General features: G+C 35.2%; 1 protein-coding gene across 2 annotated transcripts in view; it reads left to right on the top strand.

Annotated features, from left to right (window-relative positions):
- Window positions 1-20,214, top strand: part of LOC140159157 (transient receptor potential cation channel subfamily M member 3-like) — a 128,740-nt gene that overhangs the window by 46,307 nt on the left and 62,219 nt on the right. For both annotated transcript variants that reach the window (XM_072182523.1, XM_072182522.1), the window contains exons 3-4: window positions 1,126-1,215; window positions 14,282-14,344. In XM_072182523.1, coding sequence (XP_072038624.1) covers window positions 1,126-1,215; window positions 14,282-14,344 — 153 coding nt within the window. The remainder of the gene's footprint in view (window positions 1-1,125; window positions 1,216-14,281; window positions 14,345-20,214) is intronic.

Raw genomic sequence — 20,214 nt, 5'->3', positions numbered from 1 at the left:
CCCAAGCCTAAAATCTGGTAGTACACCCGGCCGGATTTTTTTTTTTTTTTTTTTTTTAGCAACTGAACCATTTGATACCTACTATTTCACAGTAACATGAGTGAAGAGAGGCATATGCTTAATATTGGCTGTATTTTCTACCCAATGTTGAATATTTTATTGAAGTAAATATTAATATTAAGGCCCTTCACAATTAATTCTTAGTTTACTATTTAAAGACTTTAAAATAGGCATGAGGTAACTTAATTATTAGTTATTTATTACTTATTATTTTCTTCATTTTGAAACAAGTGGTCACAGCCCAATATCAACATGAACATCCTGCATGGTACATTTTGGCACTGCAGATCATATTGCAATTATGGTTGATTTTATACATTGATAATTAATAATATGTGTTATTTGTTTGTTCAGGATTCATGATTTAAGTAAGAAAGTAGCAAATTAATGTAACAAAAATGTCATTTAACAGAGAAAATGACAGAGAGAAAAATCAAATAATTAAATATTTTGCAATTTTCAATTTTTGATGCGGTGGGAAATAGGAAACTCAAAATCAATTGTGAAGGGCCTAAACATCCATGTTGTTGGGATTCAATGAGTCAGTCCTACTATCCAATTAAAGTGCTGGCTTGGGGCACAATCTTTTTAGTGAACGTTATGGATCTGGGCTTGGGGGTACATGTATGATAAAAAAAAATCATTTGTTAAAAAAAATTATTTAAAAAAAAAAAAAAAAATTCGCGATTTTGACCCGGCCGCGGAGGGCAACACAACATTTTTTTTTTGTGGCCTAATTGGCATACTTTTTCGCTACAAGACCACACATATGTACCCTTATTTTGATTATTATGATTATTGTGAATGAGACTATGTCTTCATTTGATCGTCATTACTTGTAATGTGAAGGCATGATTATTTACCTAAATAAAGATTAACTAATCATCGTCATATGAAGTTATTTTCTAATGTGAACACAGGTCATAGTAATCATAATCATCCATCAACATCATCATAGTTACACACCTATTTCTACATTATCATATCACTTCTCCAACTTCCGTTTTCTTTAAGTCCACATATAATAACAGGTTGAATTGTTATTGTTTTACAAACATGTAATAGTTTGCTGCCCAGGACCGGTAGTCTTGTGTTCTTGGATCAAATTGACGAAGAAGACCCGAAGAAGACACCGCCAAGATGTCCCAGTACTGTGTATGCATTTTCATATTTGACATAAGTATATAAGACATGTAGCAGAACTTAGGTCATAATGATCAGCACATTTTATTTTTCTTGAAAAGAGGAAAATACACAAATTGATTTGTCAGGCGAGGAAGTTGAGAGCTTAGGGTGTCTATAATTCTTCCTTTATTCGCTTGTAAGATCATAAAAAATAATTACCGACTTCCGAAGAAATGGACACCTCTAATTTAGAGATAAGATAAGATGTGATACACATACTTGCATTTGTAAAAGATTATGAAACATGGCCCGTGGCTATACATCACAGTGTTCAACTGAGGCTGAACATTGGGCTATTCCTGTTAAAATCCATATACCTGTGGCAGACATGACCCTAATCACCCACACAGGGGGTGTAGATTTCAATTGGAGTCACCCAGACAGGTAATTCCATTTGAAATTCACACTCCCTGTCTGGAAGTTTAAGGTCATGTCTTCCATAGGGAGCATATTGGTTTCATCTGGAATAGCCCATTTATATCCTAATTGACACAAGAGAATTGACCTTTTTATTTGCAATTTTTATATTTTTGCCAAAAGTGGACAAAATTACTAAATAATGAGTGAACACTGATTGTATGGACAATGCATATACCTGAACATGTGTAGGCGCCACAAAACCACAGATCAATAGCAAATGTAACGTGATCAACCAAAATGAGCTGTACATGTCGGTTGAATTGATTTGGAGATGTATGGTCAGAAGAGGGTTCAGTTTCTTTACAACGTTATTGTTGTGAGCAAAACGAACAAATTGTTATCTCAAAATGCAAGGCCAACTAACTGTATTTTTCAGCTTGCAAGTTAAATAACAAAATGTTTGGGAGGGAACAAATATTAATTTTATAATGTTTATTTATGCTTTATATAATGCTTTTTATGTTCTGCTTAGCAAAGATGTAGCTTAGTTAACAAATCAAAGTAGACAATTCTTGATTGTGCTTCAAAATTATGCAGTTTAGCAAAATGCATCGTAGCTAATAAATCAGAGTAGACAATTCTATGAGAGACAAAAAATTGACTTTGATAAACAAACAGATAATTTTACTTGATTGTGCTGCAAAATTATGCAGTTTGTGTTCTGCTTAGCAAAATGCATCGTAGCTAATAAATCAGAGTAGACAATTCTATGAGAGACAAAAAATTGACTTTGATAAACAAACAGATAATTTTACTTGATTGTGCTGCAAAATTATGCAGTTTGTGTTCTGCTTAGCAAAATGCATCGTAGCTAATAAATCAGAGTAGATAATTCTATGAGAGACAAAAAATTGACTTTGAAAAACAAACAGATAATTTTGCTTGATTGTGCTGCAAAATTATGCAGTTTGTGTTCTGCTTAGCAAAATGCATCGTAGCTAATAAATCAGAGTAGACAATTCTATGAGAGACAAAAAATTGACTTTGATAAACAAACAGATAATTTTGCTTGATTGTGCTGCAAAATTATGCAGTTTGTGTTCTGCTTAGCAAAATGCATCGTAGCTAATAAATCAGAGTAGACAATTCTATGAGAGACAAAAAATTGACTTTGATAAACAAACAGATAATTTTGCTTGATTGTGCTGCAAAATTATGCAGTTTGTGTTCTGCTTAGCAAAATGCATCGTAGCTAATAAATCAGAGTAGATAATTCTATGAGAGACAAAAAATAGACTTTGAAAAACAAACAGATAATTTTGCTTGATGGTGCTGCAAAATTATGCAGTTTGTGTTCTGCTTAGCAAAATGCATCGTAGCTAATAAATCAGAGTAGACAATTCTATGAGAGACAAAAAATTGACTTTGATAAACAAACAGATAATTTTGCTTGATTGTGCTGCAAAATTATGCAGTTTGTGTTCTGCTTAGCAAAATGCATCGTAGCTAATAAATCAGAGTAGACAATTCTATGAGAGACAAAAATTGACTTTGATAAACAAACAGATAATTTTACTTGATTGTGCTGCAAAATTATGCAGTTTGTGTTCTGCTTAGCAAAATGCATCGTAGCTAATAAATCAGAGTAGACAATTCTATGAGAGACAAAAAATTGACTTTGAAAAACAAACAGATAATTTTACTTGATTGTGCTGCAAAATTATGCAGTTTGTGTTCTGCTTAGCAAAATGCATCGTAGCTAATAAATCAGAGTAGACAATTCTATGAGAGACAAAAAATTGACTTTGAAAAACAAACAGATAATTTTGCTTGATTGTGCTGCAAAATTATGCAGTTTGTGTTCTGCTTAGCAAAATGCATCGTAGCTAATAAGTCAGAGTAGACAATGAGAGACAAAAAATTGACTTTGATAAACAAACAGATAATTTTGCTTGATTGTGCTGCAAAATTATGCAGTTTGTTCTGCTTAGCAAAATGCATCGTAGCTAATAAGTCGGAGTAGACAATTCTATGAGAGACAAAAAATTGACTTTGAAAAACAAACAGATAATTTTACTTGATTGTGCTGCAAAATTATGCAGTTTGTGTTCTGCTTACAAAAATGTGCCATAGCTAACAAATCATAATAGCAAATTCTATACTTTGTTCAACTTATAAATGGCAAAAGTTATTTGGTTTTTGTTGTAAACTGCGCATATCAATAAAGTGCCAACTTACGCTTGCGTAAATTCATATAAGGGTGCACCAGTCATGCAACAGGTGCTGTCCCAACTGCATGCACATCATTCTATATCAAGCCACAATGTCTTGCCATTTATAAGTCGTACGAAGTATAAACATGTACACGAGAGACAGAAAATTGATTTTGAAAATTAGTTGATTTTTTGCTTGATTGCACTACAAAATAATGCAGTTGTTATTGCTTATTTTTTCTGCTGTCATCAGCGGTCCAATTACAGAGCTTTATCTCCAAATTTCCAACCGTGACTGATATGTATAGTCGCTGTGACCCAAATCAGCCTCACGTCCAATGGCATAGTTCAATAGTCTTCAGTCAACAATAATAGCTCAAAAGTTGACCTCAAGTTGATGGGTATGAGTTTTTGGTACCCAGTGCATTCTATTTCACATTACAGGTGAAGAACTGTGTACTGATAGATGAGCATATTTGAGCGCTTAGTGCATGTCATAACACTAGGAGGTATGCGGAACCTTATCATACTCATCTTTCTCTATCTACATCTTGGTCTCACTTGCTCATTATTCTTAGCTTTTAGCTTCAGTCTAATGCTAACATTGGCCTGTAATTGGGCTATTCCAGTTGAAATCCACATTACCCCTGTGGAAGATTTTGGAAATATTTTCCACAGGGGGAGTATGTTTCTCAATTGTCACTTGTCATAGTTAATCATTTTGAAACCCACACTCCCCCTGTATTATGGCTTTACATTTATCTTCCACAACTGGAGTGAGTATTTCAAATGGAAGTTACCCAATTCTCAATTCTATTCAAAACTCATACTCCCTCTGTGGAAGACTTTAGCTAAATCTTCCACAGGGGGAGTGTGGATATCAAATGGAATTGCCAATTTCCTTGCCATAACAGGTGGATTTATAGTAATGCTTCTAACGGGTAAGCAATTAAGTCAATCCAAAGAGAGACAGCTGAAATAAATGGGAGCAAAAGAATTGAATCAATTTTTGGTAATAAATGATATATGGGAATTCCACTGGCTCATCATTTCTAATAGGTTTTAACTGGATTCTCATTTATGATGTCAGTTTTGGACCTGTTCCATTATTCGGTAGAGGAGGTGTCTGTGTGTGAATGCTTCAAAGGAGTATGTTGTGCAAGATTCTAGATCCATAATGGAAGAGACCTGGCTGAAATTGAAAATTATATCATACTGATCACAGGAAATTTAATAGGGGATTGTGATGCAATGTTATACAAATATTGAATGTTTATGAGTGCAGTTGAAAGAATTATTTCATGAGGTGAATTATGGAGTGTTCCATGGAATGGAACAGTTCATATTTCACTGAATGAAAAAATTCTTCGTCATAGTGTTTTTGCTAAAAATAGCAAAAATAATCACTAGTAATTGGCCAATCATATTCTTTGTATGGGTTAATATATAAAATTTTCTTCTGGACAAAATGAACAGAAAAGCTAAAAATGTGAAATGAAAAAGTTGAAGAAACAAACAATGAACTTGAATTCTTAGCCTTGTGTGGCAAAATGTGTTGCATCATCTGAACTGTGAGGCTAGTCTTTGGCTATAGTTTGGTTTACTCGAAAGAGTGACATTAGTAGATGCGCCAGTGTGATCAATGGCAGACTATTCTTACCATATCTCTGATTGGCTCAATATATTTGTAATCACTCAGTCAAAAGAGTTCTTAGAAGCAAAGGTTTAATGTACCACTTTGGTTCAATTTGTCCAGAATCAGAGTCTTTGTTTGTCACAAAATGTGCCCAGAATAGCTGTGCTCACTTAACACATAATCTGTAAATAGCAATTTGCATTGATCCATTGATTTTTACACGCATGAGATTATTTGACGAGTCTATTTGACGAGTCTATTTAAAGATGTATCTTGTGATATGTACATCAGAATCTAATCTGGGCTCTGCCGCTCTATGACGGAACTAAACCATAGAAACGGGGATCTTTCAAGTCATAATAAAAGTATAATCAAAATGACGCTTTAAAAGCATCTGTGTGTAGGAAGTTAAGACACTTCCTACACACAACCTACAGATGGGGATTTTCCTTCCCTGCACATCACAAGATGCATTGGGCTATTCCAGTTGAAATCCACACTACCCCTGTGGAAGATTTTGGAAATATCTTCCACAGGGGGAGTACATACCCTACTTGTATTATTACTGCAACAAATAGCATAAAAGAGAGCATTTTTACCATGTGTCCCTATTTTTGCAAAAATATGACTATAGTAATTTATAGGAAATTCATGAATGTCCCTATTTTCAGATTTTTTTCTCCCATTTGTCCCTATTTGTGAGGTTTTAGGGTTGGCAGGTATGGAAGTATGTTGGTCAGAATTAATCATTTTGGAACCCATACTCCACCTGTATTATGGCTTCACCTATATCTTCCATAACTGGAGTGAGTATTTCAAGTGGAAGCTATCCAATTGTCTATTCTATTCAAAACTCATACTCCCTCTGTGGAAATCTTCCACAGGGGGAGTGTGGATTTGAAATAGAATAGCCCATTGATTGCCATCATGGCATAAAAATGGTAATAATTATCAAAAATGCAAATTTCAAGACTGTTTTATGAGGAATAATCACTTGAAATGTTTATGAAATAATTGTACGTTTTCCCTTAGCCGCATATTCAACATGGCTGCCATTGTCCTGTGCGCAGCTCACAATATTACGACTTTCGCTAGGAGTGTGATTTAACACAACTCACAATTTTGCGAGGACGTGTTGATATTGTAGGGCTTGTTAATTTGTTCTAAGATTTGACTTTTCAAGTGGATGTTGGTATGTATTAAAATAATAAGTTTTGTTACAAATTACACATGAATTTGCAATATTCTTGACTAAACACGATGCAGAAAAGCTGAAATAGTGATAAATAAACAAAACTATCAAAGCCTGAGTGGCCATGGCAAGTGTTACTTTCTATGACATATCAGAATGAATGTGAAATAGTACACAGGAAACATTAGGAATTGAATTACTTGCACTGGTGGGAAAGATCACTTTCTCACATTGTAGGATTGTCAGTGGTTTGTTTCCCTCAAATTGAATTTAACGGTGAGTGTCTGTAAGTGTAATGGTCTCATTTTCAAGGACAAAGTTCGTTGTTAACCTCCATTTAACCAACATAGCTCCAAATTTGACCTTAAGTTGTTGAGCATAAGTTTCTGTACCCAACACATTAAAAGGTCAAAGGTAAATGAAAAAAGTGATAGCCTCATCCCCAATTGTGGTATACCACACATACCTTCAATGGACCGTCGTGAAATGCGTATTTCTTCGAATATCATTGGGAATTGGATTATTTTGGTATACAGGCCTCAATGCGAGGTACAAAGCACAATACAAAAAATTTTGACCACCTCCATTTAAAAAAACAAACAATTTTTTTCAACCATGAAACTCAAAAACCGAAAAAAACTCTTAAAATGTTTTTTTTATACAATTTCTGAAAATACCTCGGTACGGTACATATAATTGTCACGGATGCAAGTTTTCAAGATTAATCTAGAATTGCAGATTTTGTTTTTTCCAAATTTCAACACTTTTATTTATTTTCAGCCTGTTTTTAGCCCAAATTCACAAGCTTTTTCCAGATATTTTCCAGATCTTCAGGTTTTTTAATTCAGTCCCACTTACATCCCTGCATAATTGTATAAGTCTCACTGATGAGAAATCTCATTTTTACATGCAAAGGTGGTGACACAAATGGCCTTGGAGTTAACACTGGATGATAATACCTAACAAGTTGTTTTTTGTGAAAGATGTTGACACTTGGTCATTGAAATCCCACTTGACATATCCTGTCTCGCAAATATAGAGCCGTTTTATCTCAATTAAACTGACACTACAAGCTACTGATGACCAACCAAGCGATGCCTAGTAACTACATGATACTAACACTTGTAAGCCAACTAATAGCCAAAATAAATGGCTATTCGCACAGCTTGTCAGCCCATCATTACGGGTCACTACATGATGTGAGGCAGATTCATTATACTGTAAAAGTGGTAATTTGGCGTGTATTTTTGTTTGCGATTTGCAGATTTTGGAACTACTTCATGTTTTTAAATCCGCAGTTTTAAGTTATATTGACCAATACATAACAGAACATATTCGCACCTTTTATTTTTATGGTAGCTGTTCCACAAAAATTTCCACATTTATGGAGTACGATACGGTATTATCAAATTTTTGGGTGTTTATTTTTCATATTGCTACAATTTAAAACATTTTTACAGATTTTTGATTTTATTAATTTCATATTTTTTACACTTAAAATATTTTCGGTAGTGCGAAACCATGAATATTAATGTGGCATGAAAATTTTCATTTTTTTTTAGCAGTATAAAATTTAATTCCTAGATTGTTCAGTTTATGACACTAAATTTATCATGTCACAAATGGTGGCATATATGAATAATCTATATGATGAAAGCTTGGGTGGATAGCATGCAGAGAGTCGGACATGACTGCCAAATTATGCAATGTCAGGGTTTTCACTACAAAGCGTTTTGTTGTTGATCCCAGGGCCATGATCAAGATGATATAAAGATATGTATGAAAATGTTGGATGGCAAATTCTAAGGCAATTCTTGCAGGTGATTATGAAATTCATTTTTTGATAATAAGAATGTTGGATGACAAGCTAGGCAATTCTTGCAGGTGATTCTGAAATGCATTTTTTGATAATGAGAAGTGGATTCTTCAAATCAAACCAACTTACAATTTGTAGAAAATATGTATGACAGAACTATCTTCAGTAGATAGCACAATATTGTTGAAGAAGAAAATGCACAAACAAACCCACTATAAACAAACATTGGTAGAAAATGTATGATAGAGATATCTTAAGTACATAGCATGATACTTTTGAAAGAAAAAAGACAACACACAAACAAACCGAATAAGTACAAATAAACATTTTAGATATTGTATCACAGAACTATCATCAGCAGATAGCACAAACAAAGCGACTAAAACAAACAAATGTTTGTAGAAAATATACAACAGAACTATCTTCAGTAGATAGCACAATACTGTGGAATAAAAGTTAATGCACAAACAACCTACTAATATCAAACAAACATAGAAATGTACCATAGAACGATCTTCAGTAGATAGCACAATAATTGTTGAAAAAGGTCAATTCACAAACTGATGTAAAAAACAAACAAGCTAACAAATATTTGTAGAAAAGACACCATAGAACTATCTTCAGTAGATAGCACAATACTTTTCAAAAAAAAGTTAATGTACAAACAAGCAAACATTGAAAATGTACCACAAATCTACCTCCAGAAGATGCACAATACTGTTGAAAAGTTCAATGCACAAACTGAGTAAAAACAAACATTTGTAGAAAATACACCTCAAAGCTATCTTCAGCAGATAGCATGCTACTGTTGAAAGAAGTCAATGTGCATACATTTTGGCATGTTTATTGCATACAATGACAAAATCGAAGATACAAATGTTTCATTATGAACACACAAATATGGCCTCATGAAAATTGATTTCTTGGTTCCTATTTCCTTCTTTTTGATCTGGGAGGAGGTGACTTTCATGTATTTAATTAATTGCAAATATCATTGTGGAAGTCTAAACACTAGAACCGAGATTTATGAAGAAACCACAAAAGAAACACATGGGAAGTGATTTATAGTAGCATTCTACACCATAGGCATCTTTTTTAGGAATCCTTTTTTGCTACTCTGTACCATGCACTGAAGTGGTTTTGAAATTGTAATAATATTCCTTGTATTGATAAATGTATGTAGTCCCATGATATCCAATACCTTGTAATAATTACTTACGTTTGTATTGCGATACCTACACACACATTTCCACTATACTTTGTTGTGATATACATTGTAGTAGGTTGCATGCACATGATATGTGGGATGGGCTATTCAATTTAAAATCATCACCCCCTCTGGAATATTTCGGTGCCATCTCAATACCAGTTGCACTTTATGGCCAATTCAGCAGGAAATATTTGCTAGGTTTATGTGAAATTGCATCTGAAAATTGTTGAAATTTATCAAACCAATTTCAATTTTGCACAATTTGGCCTGAAATAACGTAATCTTTATTTGGAATTCCAAAATCTTCCACACCTTTTCCAGTTTTTATGGATGAAAATGGTTGGATCTGAAGTACCGTAATAAACTGTTGAATATGGTTTGAATTCCAAAATCTTCCACAATACGGTCGCATACAAATTATTTTTTTTTCTATTTTTTTATTTATTTATTTTTACGAACCACAAAAGCCTCTAAATGGGATAATTTTTATTTCTTCATTTAATTTAGACTATTTTTAAGCTACAAATTTCACAGTGTCCTGCATTGTGGTTCAAGATTCACCCTTCTGGCGGGGACACATTTTATGCACCATGTAATTTACTAACCTACTTACGCTTTCCATTATATCGGAGCTTTATCCTCTCAATCTTAACAATCAAATTGAAACTGCCTTCCCAATGAGCCAAAACAGCTTCATGTCTCATGGCACAGTTCAGTAACCTCCATTCAACAAGTATGGCTTAAAATTGACCTCATGTAGGGGTGAGTTTGTGTACCCAAAATATGCAAAGGATATTCTATGGATGCACAAACAAATGTAGTGAAAGAAGTTCATCTTGACAGACGAACTTGTTTCAGACCTTAGTGCATATGTCAGTATAGATAATTTGCCTAGTCATTCTTCGTCATTGATAAGAACTGAGGATTTTTGTCTCATTTTTAATTGATTTTTGTATTCTGTGCGTCGACAGACAAGTTAAAAAAATGCCATTATTGAAAGTGGGAAATTTGATCAGGGTTCATATATGAAAGCTCATCATTTGAAAGTACAAAATATATGACTTTACAATGCGGGTGAAATTTTAGCAATAAAGTTGGGTACATGTAATAGTAGTGTCAAAATGGGGTGCATATTGTGAAACAACAGACTAAAATGGTGAGTTGAAAGGATCTACACCCAATATGGGAAAAATCATGTTAATAATAAAAGTTTCAGCCTATCTGGGTTCTGACAAAAAAAGGTATTCAAATCATTTCATATGACTACATTTTATGATGGCAGCCAGTAACAGGCAAGGATACATTCCTTGTTTTTTATGAAACTCTCATATTTGTATCACTAAACATTATAATATAGTTTTCAAGAAAGGCTCTTTCATGGAAAGCACACCAAAACTGAAGTTGCACACGTATGGAGTTGTTACTTATGCTTATAAATGCACATGTCTGTATTTATCCTATTAATTTAGCTCCCCGGGTGTTTTTAAGTCGGTCATTTTTGAGGTCATTTAGTGAAAGGATGAAATGCAAGTCAAAATTGGAATTTTTTGTTAAAGGTAACTTACTAGCATGTCACTTGATACTTCAATAATCTATTGCAGCAGCAGATCTGAGAAAATATTTTGAATGTCCTTATTTTGATTTTGCAACGTGCTCCTAATTTTAACACGAAAAACCATTGAATGGAAGTTTCAATAACATGTTTATTTTGACAAAATGGCACGTATTGTGAAAATGACTGGATCTGATATTTTTCATCAGCTCTTTCACACTAATTAAAGTTGAAGGTATGTTGATGGGATATTTGGTGAAAACTATAGGTTGAATTTCAAGCTCTTTCTGATTGGTAAAAACAAGTACATTTATAACATAAGTGTATATGACTTACGCATGTGTTAATTGAAAAGTTGACACATTTTTGAGGAGTTTGTATTTTACATGCGTAAGATTACAATGATATGTCAGTGGTAGGTAGCACGATAATATGATCCATTTGCCATGCCAATATGATGTTACCTCACTCTAAAATTTAAATTGATTATGTATGGTCTTCATAAAACAAAATTAGTGGCAACGATGTTTGACTCGAAATCTGTGATATCCCTTGTTGCGTACAGATTATTGTAACTCGGCCTGTATCTGCAAAGTCTTAATCATTATCTCTGTACCTGTTGCCATATTGTCTAGTCAATAGTCATCGGGTCCGTATATATATACTCATCATCAGTGTGTGTACATAGAAAATGCAGAATATTCAGGTATTCTGTATCAATCACTTGCAACCTATAACATCAAATGGATTTTGATTACAAAATGTCCTATTTTAGACAGACTATAAATATTTATTTTGTCAAGTGCAGACATACTGCCTGTATGTGTGTGTATAGAGTTTGACTCGTGGTGTGAATGTACATGTTGTATAGATTTAACATCAACAAGTGTGAGGCTGATGCATGCATATTGTGGTGTCTGCTCTGAGATGAGGTTAAGCATCTTTTGAGTGTTCATCATTGGTTTTGGAGGCCAGGGGTTGGCAGAGGGAAGGGTTGCCATACACACGATAACAATTTCCTGGCCCATAGAAATTAATGATTAAGAAAAAAATTGGGCTACTTTTCAACATTGGTTCCAGTGACTTTCGGTTGTTTCCTGTCTCATAGGAACCAATGGTTACGAGAAAAATTGGGTGCCTTTTCGATTATTTGACTCACGATTCAGGCTAAAAAATTTTGGCAACCCTGGAGGGAAGAGGACCCTTATCCAGGGAGTATTAAATATGGGAGTTGTCAGTCAGTTCAGCAGTGGATAAAAGCTATGAAGGCTGCCATTTTATCAAGCTGTCTCGTACGTATCCCAATGGCAGCTCCCATGCGTCTATAATTTGTGGTGCATATATATTGTGTTTTGTTATCAGACTTACATAAGCGATAACCAGCCAAGTTTCACAGTCACAGCTCTGCCTCATTGGGCGCATCCAGATATTTTTTGGCTCTCCCCCTAAAGAAGACATGGGAAAATCTTAATCTTTTTTAAGATCTGACCTCGTAAACAATGAGGTCAGATCATAGCCAGCAGTAGTGCATAGAGTATCATGCCTATGGATTTCATCACAGTCTTACCTTAGCACGCTGGTAAGCAGCGTTTGAGATGGTGTTAATCGATAGTCGATAACCGATAATCAATGATCAATCAGCTATGAATATTTAATTGGATTCTAAAAATAATGATCACAGACTCTCATGTTCAAAGGTGTGTGTGTGTGTGGGGGGGGGTGTATACCCCCCTCACATGTTGGTGCTCGCAATTGCTGAGGACGGCTTTTTATTTTACCCCTAAAGAAGACATGGGAAAACTCAAACTTATTGGGAATCCCATGTCTTCTTTAGGGTAGGTGCCGTTAATTTCTGGAATAGCCCATTGCCTATTTTGAGAGACAAAAAGTGACTTGCCAAATAAGAACACCCATAAATTAATAATAATACAAAAATCAGATTTTGCAAATAAACTGAGCAAATGATAAACCTGAAAGCAAGTTAATAGAGACAGAATCTGACATTTTAAAGGAAGGTTAATGTGTATTATTGTGGAAGTGAGGCTGTCAAAGGAAATGTGGGATAACACGTCTAGAAGTAGACAGAACAACTTAATTGACTTGCCATATGAAATATGAAATAAACATGAGCTGCTAAGATCAAATTGATCATTTCGGTGGAGCTTGCAGGATAAATATTTTGTTCTGAAATCTTGATCTGATTTTATTTTAAAGTGTACATTACATTTGACATATTCCCAGGGGGGGGGGGGGTCACTCCCATTGAGGCCTGTACACCATTCGCGATAATCAACTTTTAAAAAGCACCCTAAACAAGGATTTAACCCTTGGCTAAAATGACACCCTGAAACAGGGATTTCATTGCTAACATCAAATTTCATACCCTAAATTTCATTTCCGCGTATTTAGCAATTGCAATTTTGCTACCCTTTTTTCCAATTTTTCATGTTTTTGACACCCTAAACGCGATATACGCAGCGTATCGTGCCTACCCACCTAAAAACGACCCTTTTACGCGCTTTCATTATCGCGGATGGTGTACAGGCCACAATGGGAGTGACCCCCGGGACATATTCCCAAAACTTGGGAATTATTTGTACCTTAACCCTAACCCAATCAGAGCTCACTAAAGCTCACTATTAAAACCACTTCTCATGCATGCATTCCATGTGATGCGTTGATGCAAACATATATACTTGGGGAACCGCTGGACAGGCCAGCGTAACCCCCGTGGCTAGAGGCTAGTGATCTGCTACGTGGTATGCGTTTCTTCTTTCCCTTCCGATAGCAAAAAACCATGGGCACGGTTAGGGTTAATTTTCTAAGATCTGAACAAATTGGAGTTTATAGGAGAATTAGAATTAAGTTTTGGCATCAGTATAAAGTGGCCAATTCATTTGATGCGATTCCCATTATGGTATGGGCCATGGAAGGGGTGTACACATACATGTATCTAAACTAAAAATATGTATATCAATTATCATGTCTGAGTCTGAACACATACAGTGTTCTTGCTCTGACATGACAAAATATCATTTTTTTTGGGTGAAATTTCAGGAAAAAGTCACTTCATTATGAACGGGAGAATTCTGCACATAGGGCTCATGAACGACAAGAGAGGTAGTACATGTTAAGCACGTGGCACTGTATCATCATCATCATCATTACACAAACTTGTGTTACCATGGTTATTGCACTCCCATCAGAGGTGTATTACAAATTTCATGTTTTATGTACATTGCTTTAAGGAAATAAGTATGTTGGGTTGGTCAGTCAAAGCAGGCAAGTCTCAATCAATCATAGTGCAGTGTTTTTACATGTATGTTCCGAATATAAAGGCTCAACCCAAATTAGTTGTGGTCACCGATCCGATATCCGGTAAAATTGGCCGATATCCGATCTGATATTTTATTTATCAATCCCCTGACAAAATAGCACACCCTGTGAGGATGGAGTAGACTCTTATGTAAAACGACAAATTTTGGCATTTTAATGCCAAAATTTAAAAAAACCCTCTCTGTTGTTGCTTCTTTCATATGATATCGGTAAGCATTATCGGTAAACTAATTCCTGCCAATTCAATATTTTACTGATGACGCATATATATATCAGGCCGATTCGTATCCCAATCCGATTATTGGTTGTGCCTTAGTCCTGAATACATAGTATATTTAATAATTTAATAGGTAGGGGTTGGAGGCACTTAACTCTGTTAATATGCACATAGTTAAATTATCATATTATGATAGAAGATTATACTATATAGTGTGACTATTAGGAAGCCTTGCCAGGACATTGGACTATTTCAGTTGCGCAAATCATACACCCCAATGCATGACATGACCTTCATCTCCCACACAGGGGGAGTAGATTTCAAATGGAGTCAACTCTTTCAGGTAACCCCAATTGAAATTCACTCTCCCAATATGGAAGATTAAAGTCATATCTTCCGTAGGGGGTGTGTGAATTTCAACTTGAATAGCACATTATGTCACTAGTACGGTACCTGTTTCATCATTGATACATTGCACAATCGATATGGGAGAGGACTCGTGGATTCACACTTCTTTTAAAAACACTTGCTCAAGACAAGATACCCATACACTACAGAATAGTTGCTTTACCATGTTCTTGATGCATCATATTTAACAATTAACAACAGAATAGTTGCTTTACCATGTTCTTGATGCATCATATTAAACAATTAACAACAGAATAGTTGCTTTACCATGTTCTTGATGCATCATATTTAACAATTAACAACAGAATAGTTGCTTTACCATGTTCTTGATGCACCATATTTAACAATTAACAACAGAATAGTTGCTTTACCATGTTCTTGATGCATCATATTTAACAATTAACAACAGAATAGTTGCTTTACCATGTTCTTGATGCATCATATTTAACAATTGAATATATGAATACAAAAGCCACCTAAGTCCATACTTTGGCCAAATTGAGTTAAGCATGGGAAATTGTTGCTATACTTAGGCCTGTCATATGCATGAAAGAACAACTCAAATTCATTCTCTGTGTCTATTGGGCATGTGAAAAATAGCATGTATGAAAGAATCACCCAATTCCATGATTTGAGTCTTGTAACACATTGATTGAAATCCAGTATGTATAAAAGTCCACTTGTAACACATTCATTGCTAGAGAATGACTTTTGAACAAAAAATGGGTTTAATAAAGGAAAGTGTGTGGTTTATATTACATGGCAGAATGCTTATCAACATTATACATACCTGTGTGCTTTATTTTGTATTATCTTACTAGTGGTAATCTCATTCTAACATTGTTGTCTTTGTATATGATTCAAAAAACCAAAAAGTCCAAAATTTAAAATGAACCCCACGAAGTCCCTGAAATGCTAATCGTCATACCTAATACAGGTTAATCCACTCATTTGTACGTAAAACTTACCATATTGACCAGGTAAATCTAACTGAAGGAATTAAAATGATACACGGGTTTTTCTCTCAAAATAACTTCGTATGGACTTTGTATTCATGTATTCAATTAACAACAGAATAGTTGCTTTACCATGTTCTTGATGCATCATATTTAACAATTAACAACAGAATAGTTGCTTTACCATGTTCTTGATGCATCATATTTAACAATTAATAACAGAATGTTGCTTTACCATGTTCTTACCTACACTGTAATTTAAAACCATTCAGTCTTTCACACTAATGATACATTGAACGCCTCTTTATAACACTTCACAAACACTCTGTAAGATGTATATCAATTGTCTTTAAGGTATTCATATTGCACAAGTTGAACCAGATTGGTATGGATTCATGTGTACCTGTTTGATCATCTAAGATTCAGTGGACTTGGATCAGCCAAGAGTCTATTGCCACAAATACAGTACAGATAGATTATGTAGTAGTAGTTATCTGTCCTGCAATGCCTCGTATGATAACCTGTATGGTCTATGCTCACATTGAAGAAGACCAGAAAAACTCTGTGATATTTGTCTGCTTGCTCATGGAGGGGGATATACAGTGTATATGTACATTATTACTTTGCCATGCATAGGATATCCACCGCCTCCACTCTTTGACCTAGGGGTGGCTAATGTAATCACCCACCCCTAGACTGGATCCCACATTGTGAGGCTTGTACTCAAGTGCTTCATTGAAGTGTTTCGGACATCGATTTATCAATTTAGTACTGCTGGGTTCTAAGTTTCATTCACTCAATTTGTACAACAAATCTATGCCCAGGTAACCTTCTGTTACCAATGTGCCCATTGCATTGTTCTGCCATATGCAAGGAGACCCTTGAAGTGCCAATAGGAATGAAAACAAGAATGTTATATATAACTGGTTCAATTCCCATTCATGTATGCTGCCAGATCGAGGCTCTCCTCGTATATTCAGAGACAGTCTTTTGGAATTTGCAGGAGAGCATTAAATAGCTGGAGCCTTCAAGGAGAGTTTAGGGCATTTACAATAGAATGTAAGGAGAGAATGGTTAAATAAGGAGAGCTAAAACTCTCCTATATCAGATTTAGGAGATCAGTAGAGAGGGATTGCTCTCGCTCTCCTGAAAAGGCAGTCCCTGCATATTAAGACGGAACCGTGCAATGGGTGGATATAGTTATAAAAGACAGGCTTATTGTACTACTACAAGTTGTATTTATCTGTATTCATTTGAACTAAATTTTCACAAGTATGCCTGTTAAGATCAACACAATTGTCCTGATTACTTGGTTAAGTACTAACTGCTAGGTATACACACCTACTTCAAACATCTTGACATTTGGATCCTCAAGATTCACCGTGCTTTTAATATCTAATATGTACAGAGACGGTCCAATTCTGTTGTATTGGCAGGATGAGGTGACAACATAGTGATTTGTTTTTGGACCCTTGTTGCTTTTCATCATCAAGTTTTGCTAACAGATGACTCTATTCTGGCTGCAGCAGGGGCTTAAGCAAACACGCCCCATTTTTAGTGGTGCTTCATAAAGTATGTTCTGAAGAGCAAATTTCGATGTTGCAAATCATGACATAGAAATGGGAGTGCACTGAAAAATATCTGGCAGCCATTACTTTTTGATGCACATATGGTATTCATGTGATTTAATTGAGACAGTAACCTAACCTAAAGCCAAGAATTTTCTGCTTTACAAATGCTAAATTCCGCTTTTCTCCGCTTTGTAATTTTAGCACATTTAATAAAATTTCACAAGAATCATTGCGATGTTGCAAAGTTAGGATGGGTGATTGGGTATCATGGCTGCAATGGGAGGTAGGACAGGCGTTGTACGGTAAATCTATGATGGATTTTACTTTATTTTGATGAATTTTGAAGACCCATTTCATTTAGTATTTTATTTATTTCTTTTCAATTGCATTTTATTTCTTTTTCTAGGTCATTTTTGCTTATTATTTTTTGGGTTTTTTCTCAGAAATGCGTTTTCCGCTTTACCTCCAATTCCATGATTTTCATGGAATTTCTGCAACGCTGGAGAATTCTTAACTTTAGCCTAACCTAATTTCATGTAAAGGGTAACCCCATTTGAAATTCACACTCCCTGCATGGAAGATTAAGATCATGTCTTCCATAGGGGGTGTATGGATTTCAACTGGAATCACCCATAAAAGGCACTGATCTACACCAAATATGTTTTACTTAAATCTGTGACTTCATATAATATTCTATACTACAGAATACACATACAAATGTAAGGGGTAACCCCAATTGAAATTCACACTCCCTGCATGGAAGATGAAGATCATGTCTTCCATAGGGGGTGTATGGATTTCAACTGGAATAATCCGAATAACCCATTAACACACTGATCTGCACCAAATATTTTGATGCACTTGTCACTACTAGTATACTAACTGGAATGTTTTACTGAAATCTGTGACTTCATAATGATTCTATACTACAGATGTACAAATGAACCAACATTGTGAAAGCATGTGCCCCATTATCCAACCTAGTGTAACACCTGTCTTGTGTATATATTCATAATGCCTGTTGATTGTAGTGTGGAATTGATCATAGTGTTATATATGCCATCTCCCATAGGTATGCAGCCTGTTCATTTGCTTTGTACTATAACTGTATACATGGTATGACTGTGCAAAAGTGATGATACTGCTCTGTATTTGGTGTTGATTTTGTCAGAAATAGTGCGAGTTGATGGGGTACATTTTGTTTGATGGTACGTGTGTAATGCTATGTGCCCTGGTTTTGGGCGACATTTTGGTACAGCGATGTCCCTTACACAGGGCCGTAGCAAGGTTGAAATATGTAGGGTGGCCAAATTCCAAATTGAAATACAGATATAAAAGAAACCATAACAAATTTATCAAAAAAGTGGGGCGGCCATGGCATCCCCGGCCGCCCCGCTTGCTACGGCCCTGCCCTCATATGCCCTTTTTCTGTAGGTATCAGCAGAGACAATGGGGCAAATGCACCAAAATTGCATAACCAGGGACAAGTAATTTGCACAAAAAAAAAAGGCTTATTGCGCGGATATTGCGCTGAACTTTTTTTCAGTGCAAATCATGTATCTCTGCCCATAGGAAAAAAAATAGCCAATCGCATGGAAAAAAAGTTCTGCGCAACTCACTTGTCCTTGGTCATAACATTTTCTCTATAGAGATAGTTGTCTTTGAACTCCAGCAGGCACATCCCCACATCCCACATTTTGTAAGACCCCCCTATCCAGTTGAAGCCACCCTCAAGTGTGGGTCTGAAATATTTGTGTCTAAATTGTCTTTTAGAAATTGATCTTTCATTAATAATGATCGGGACAAAATGGTATAAAATGAGTGAACTCGAAATTGACTGCTATAAGTCTCTCTGGGTTAAGGACAAAATTGCATTAGGGGAATTAGGTAGTTTCTTTGGTATTATGTAATTTGCCATACCGTAGATTTCCATATACAAGCATATACATGTATGCTTCTAAATGAGAGTTTTTTTTATGGAAAGTAGACACCCTCCACAAAAAACATTACAAATTGGTGTTACAGTAAACAATAATACATGTTTGTACAGCCTCATGTATCATTAATATAGTTGCTTAAAGTCTAAATAAAGTTTGTGTGGAGGGTGTCTTCCTGTCATCTCTTGTCACAAAAAAACCCACTCATTTAGAGGCATACAGGTATATGCTTGTAGATGTAATTCTACAGTATCTGCCAGCTTCAGTTCCTTCTGCCTGTCACATTCTCTCCTCCTTATCCCTTGTCATTTCTCAGCTTCCTGCTCTTGCTCCCCTTCTTTCTTTGCTTCATTTCCTAGTGGGGGAAATACATGCATACTCGCATATCTTTCATCTCTAATCACCTGCGAAGATTAGCGGCCATTTTAACAAATACTTCTCAATTTGTATGCTTTTATACTAACCAATAACTCACTTTTAACTAATGCTAAAAATGAATTGATTGACAGTGCATAATGTATCATCTACTCGCATATGCTGCAATATTCAAGACTGCCTTTGCTAA

The sequence above is a fragment of the Amphiura filiformis genome, chromosome 8 (genome assembly GCF_039555335.1).
Source record: "Amphiura filiformis chromosome 8, Afil_fr2py, whole genome shotgun sequence".
In the NCBI taxonomy this organism is placed as follows: domain Eukaryota; kingdom Metazoa; phylum Echinodermata; class Ophiuroidea; order Amphilepidida; family Amphiuridae; genus Amphiura; species Amphiura filiformis.
The sequence above is the reverse complement of the archived record's forward strand: the minus strand, read 5'-3'. Positions and strand labels throughout refer to the sequence as shown.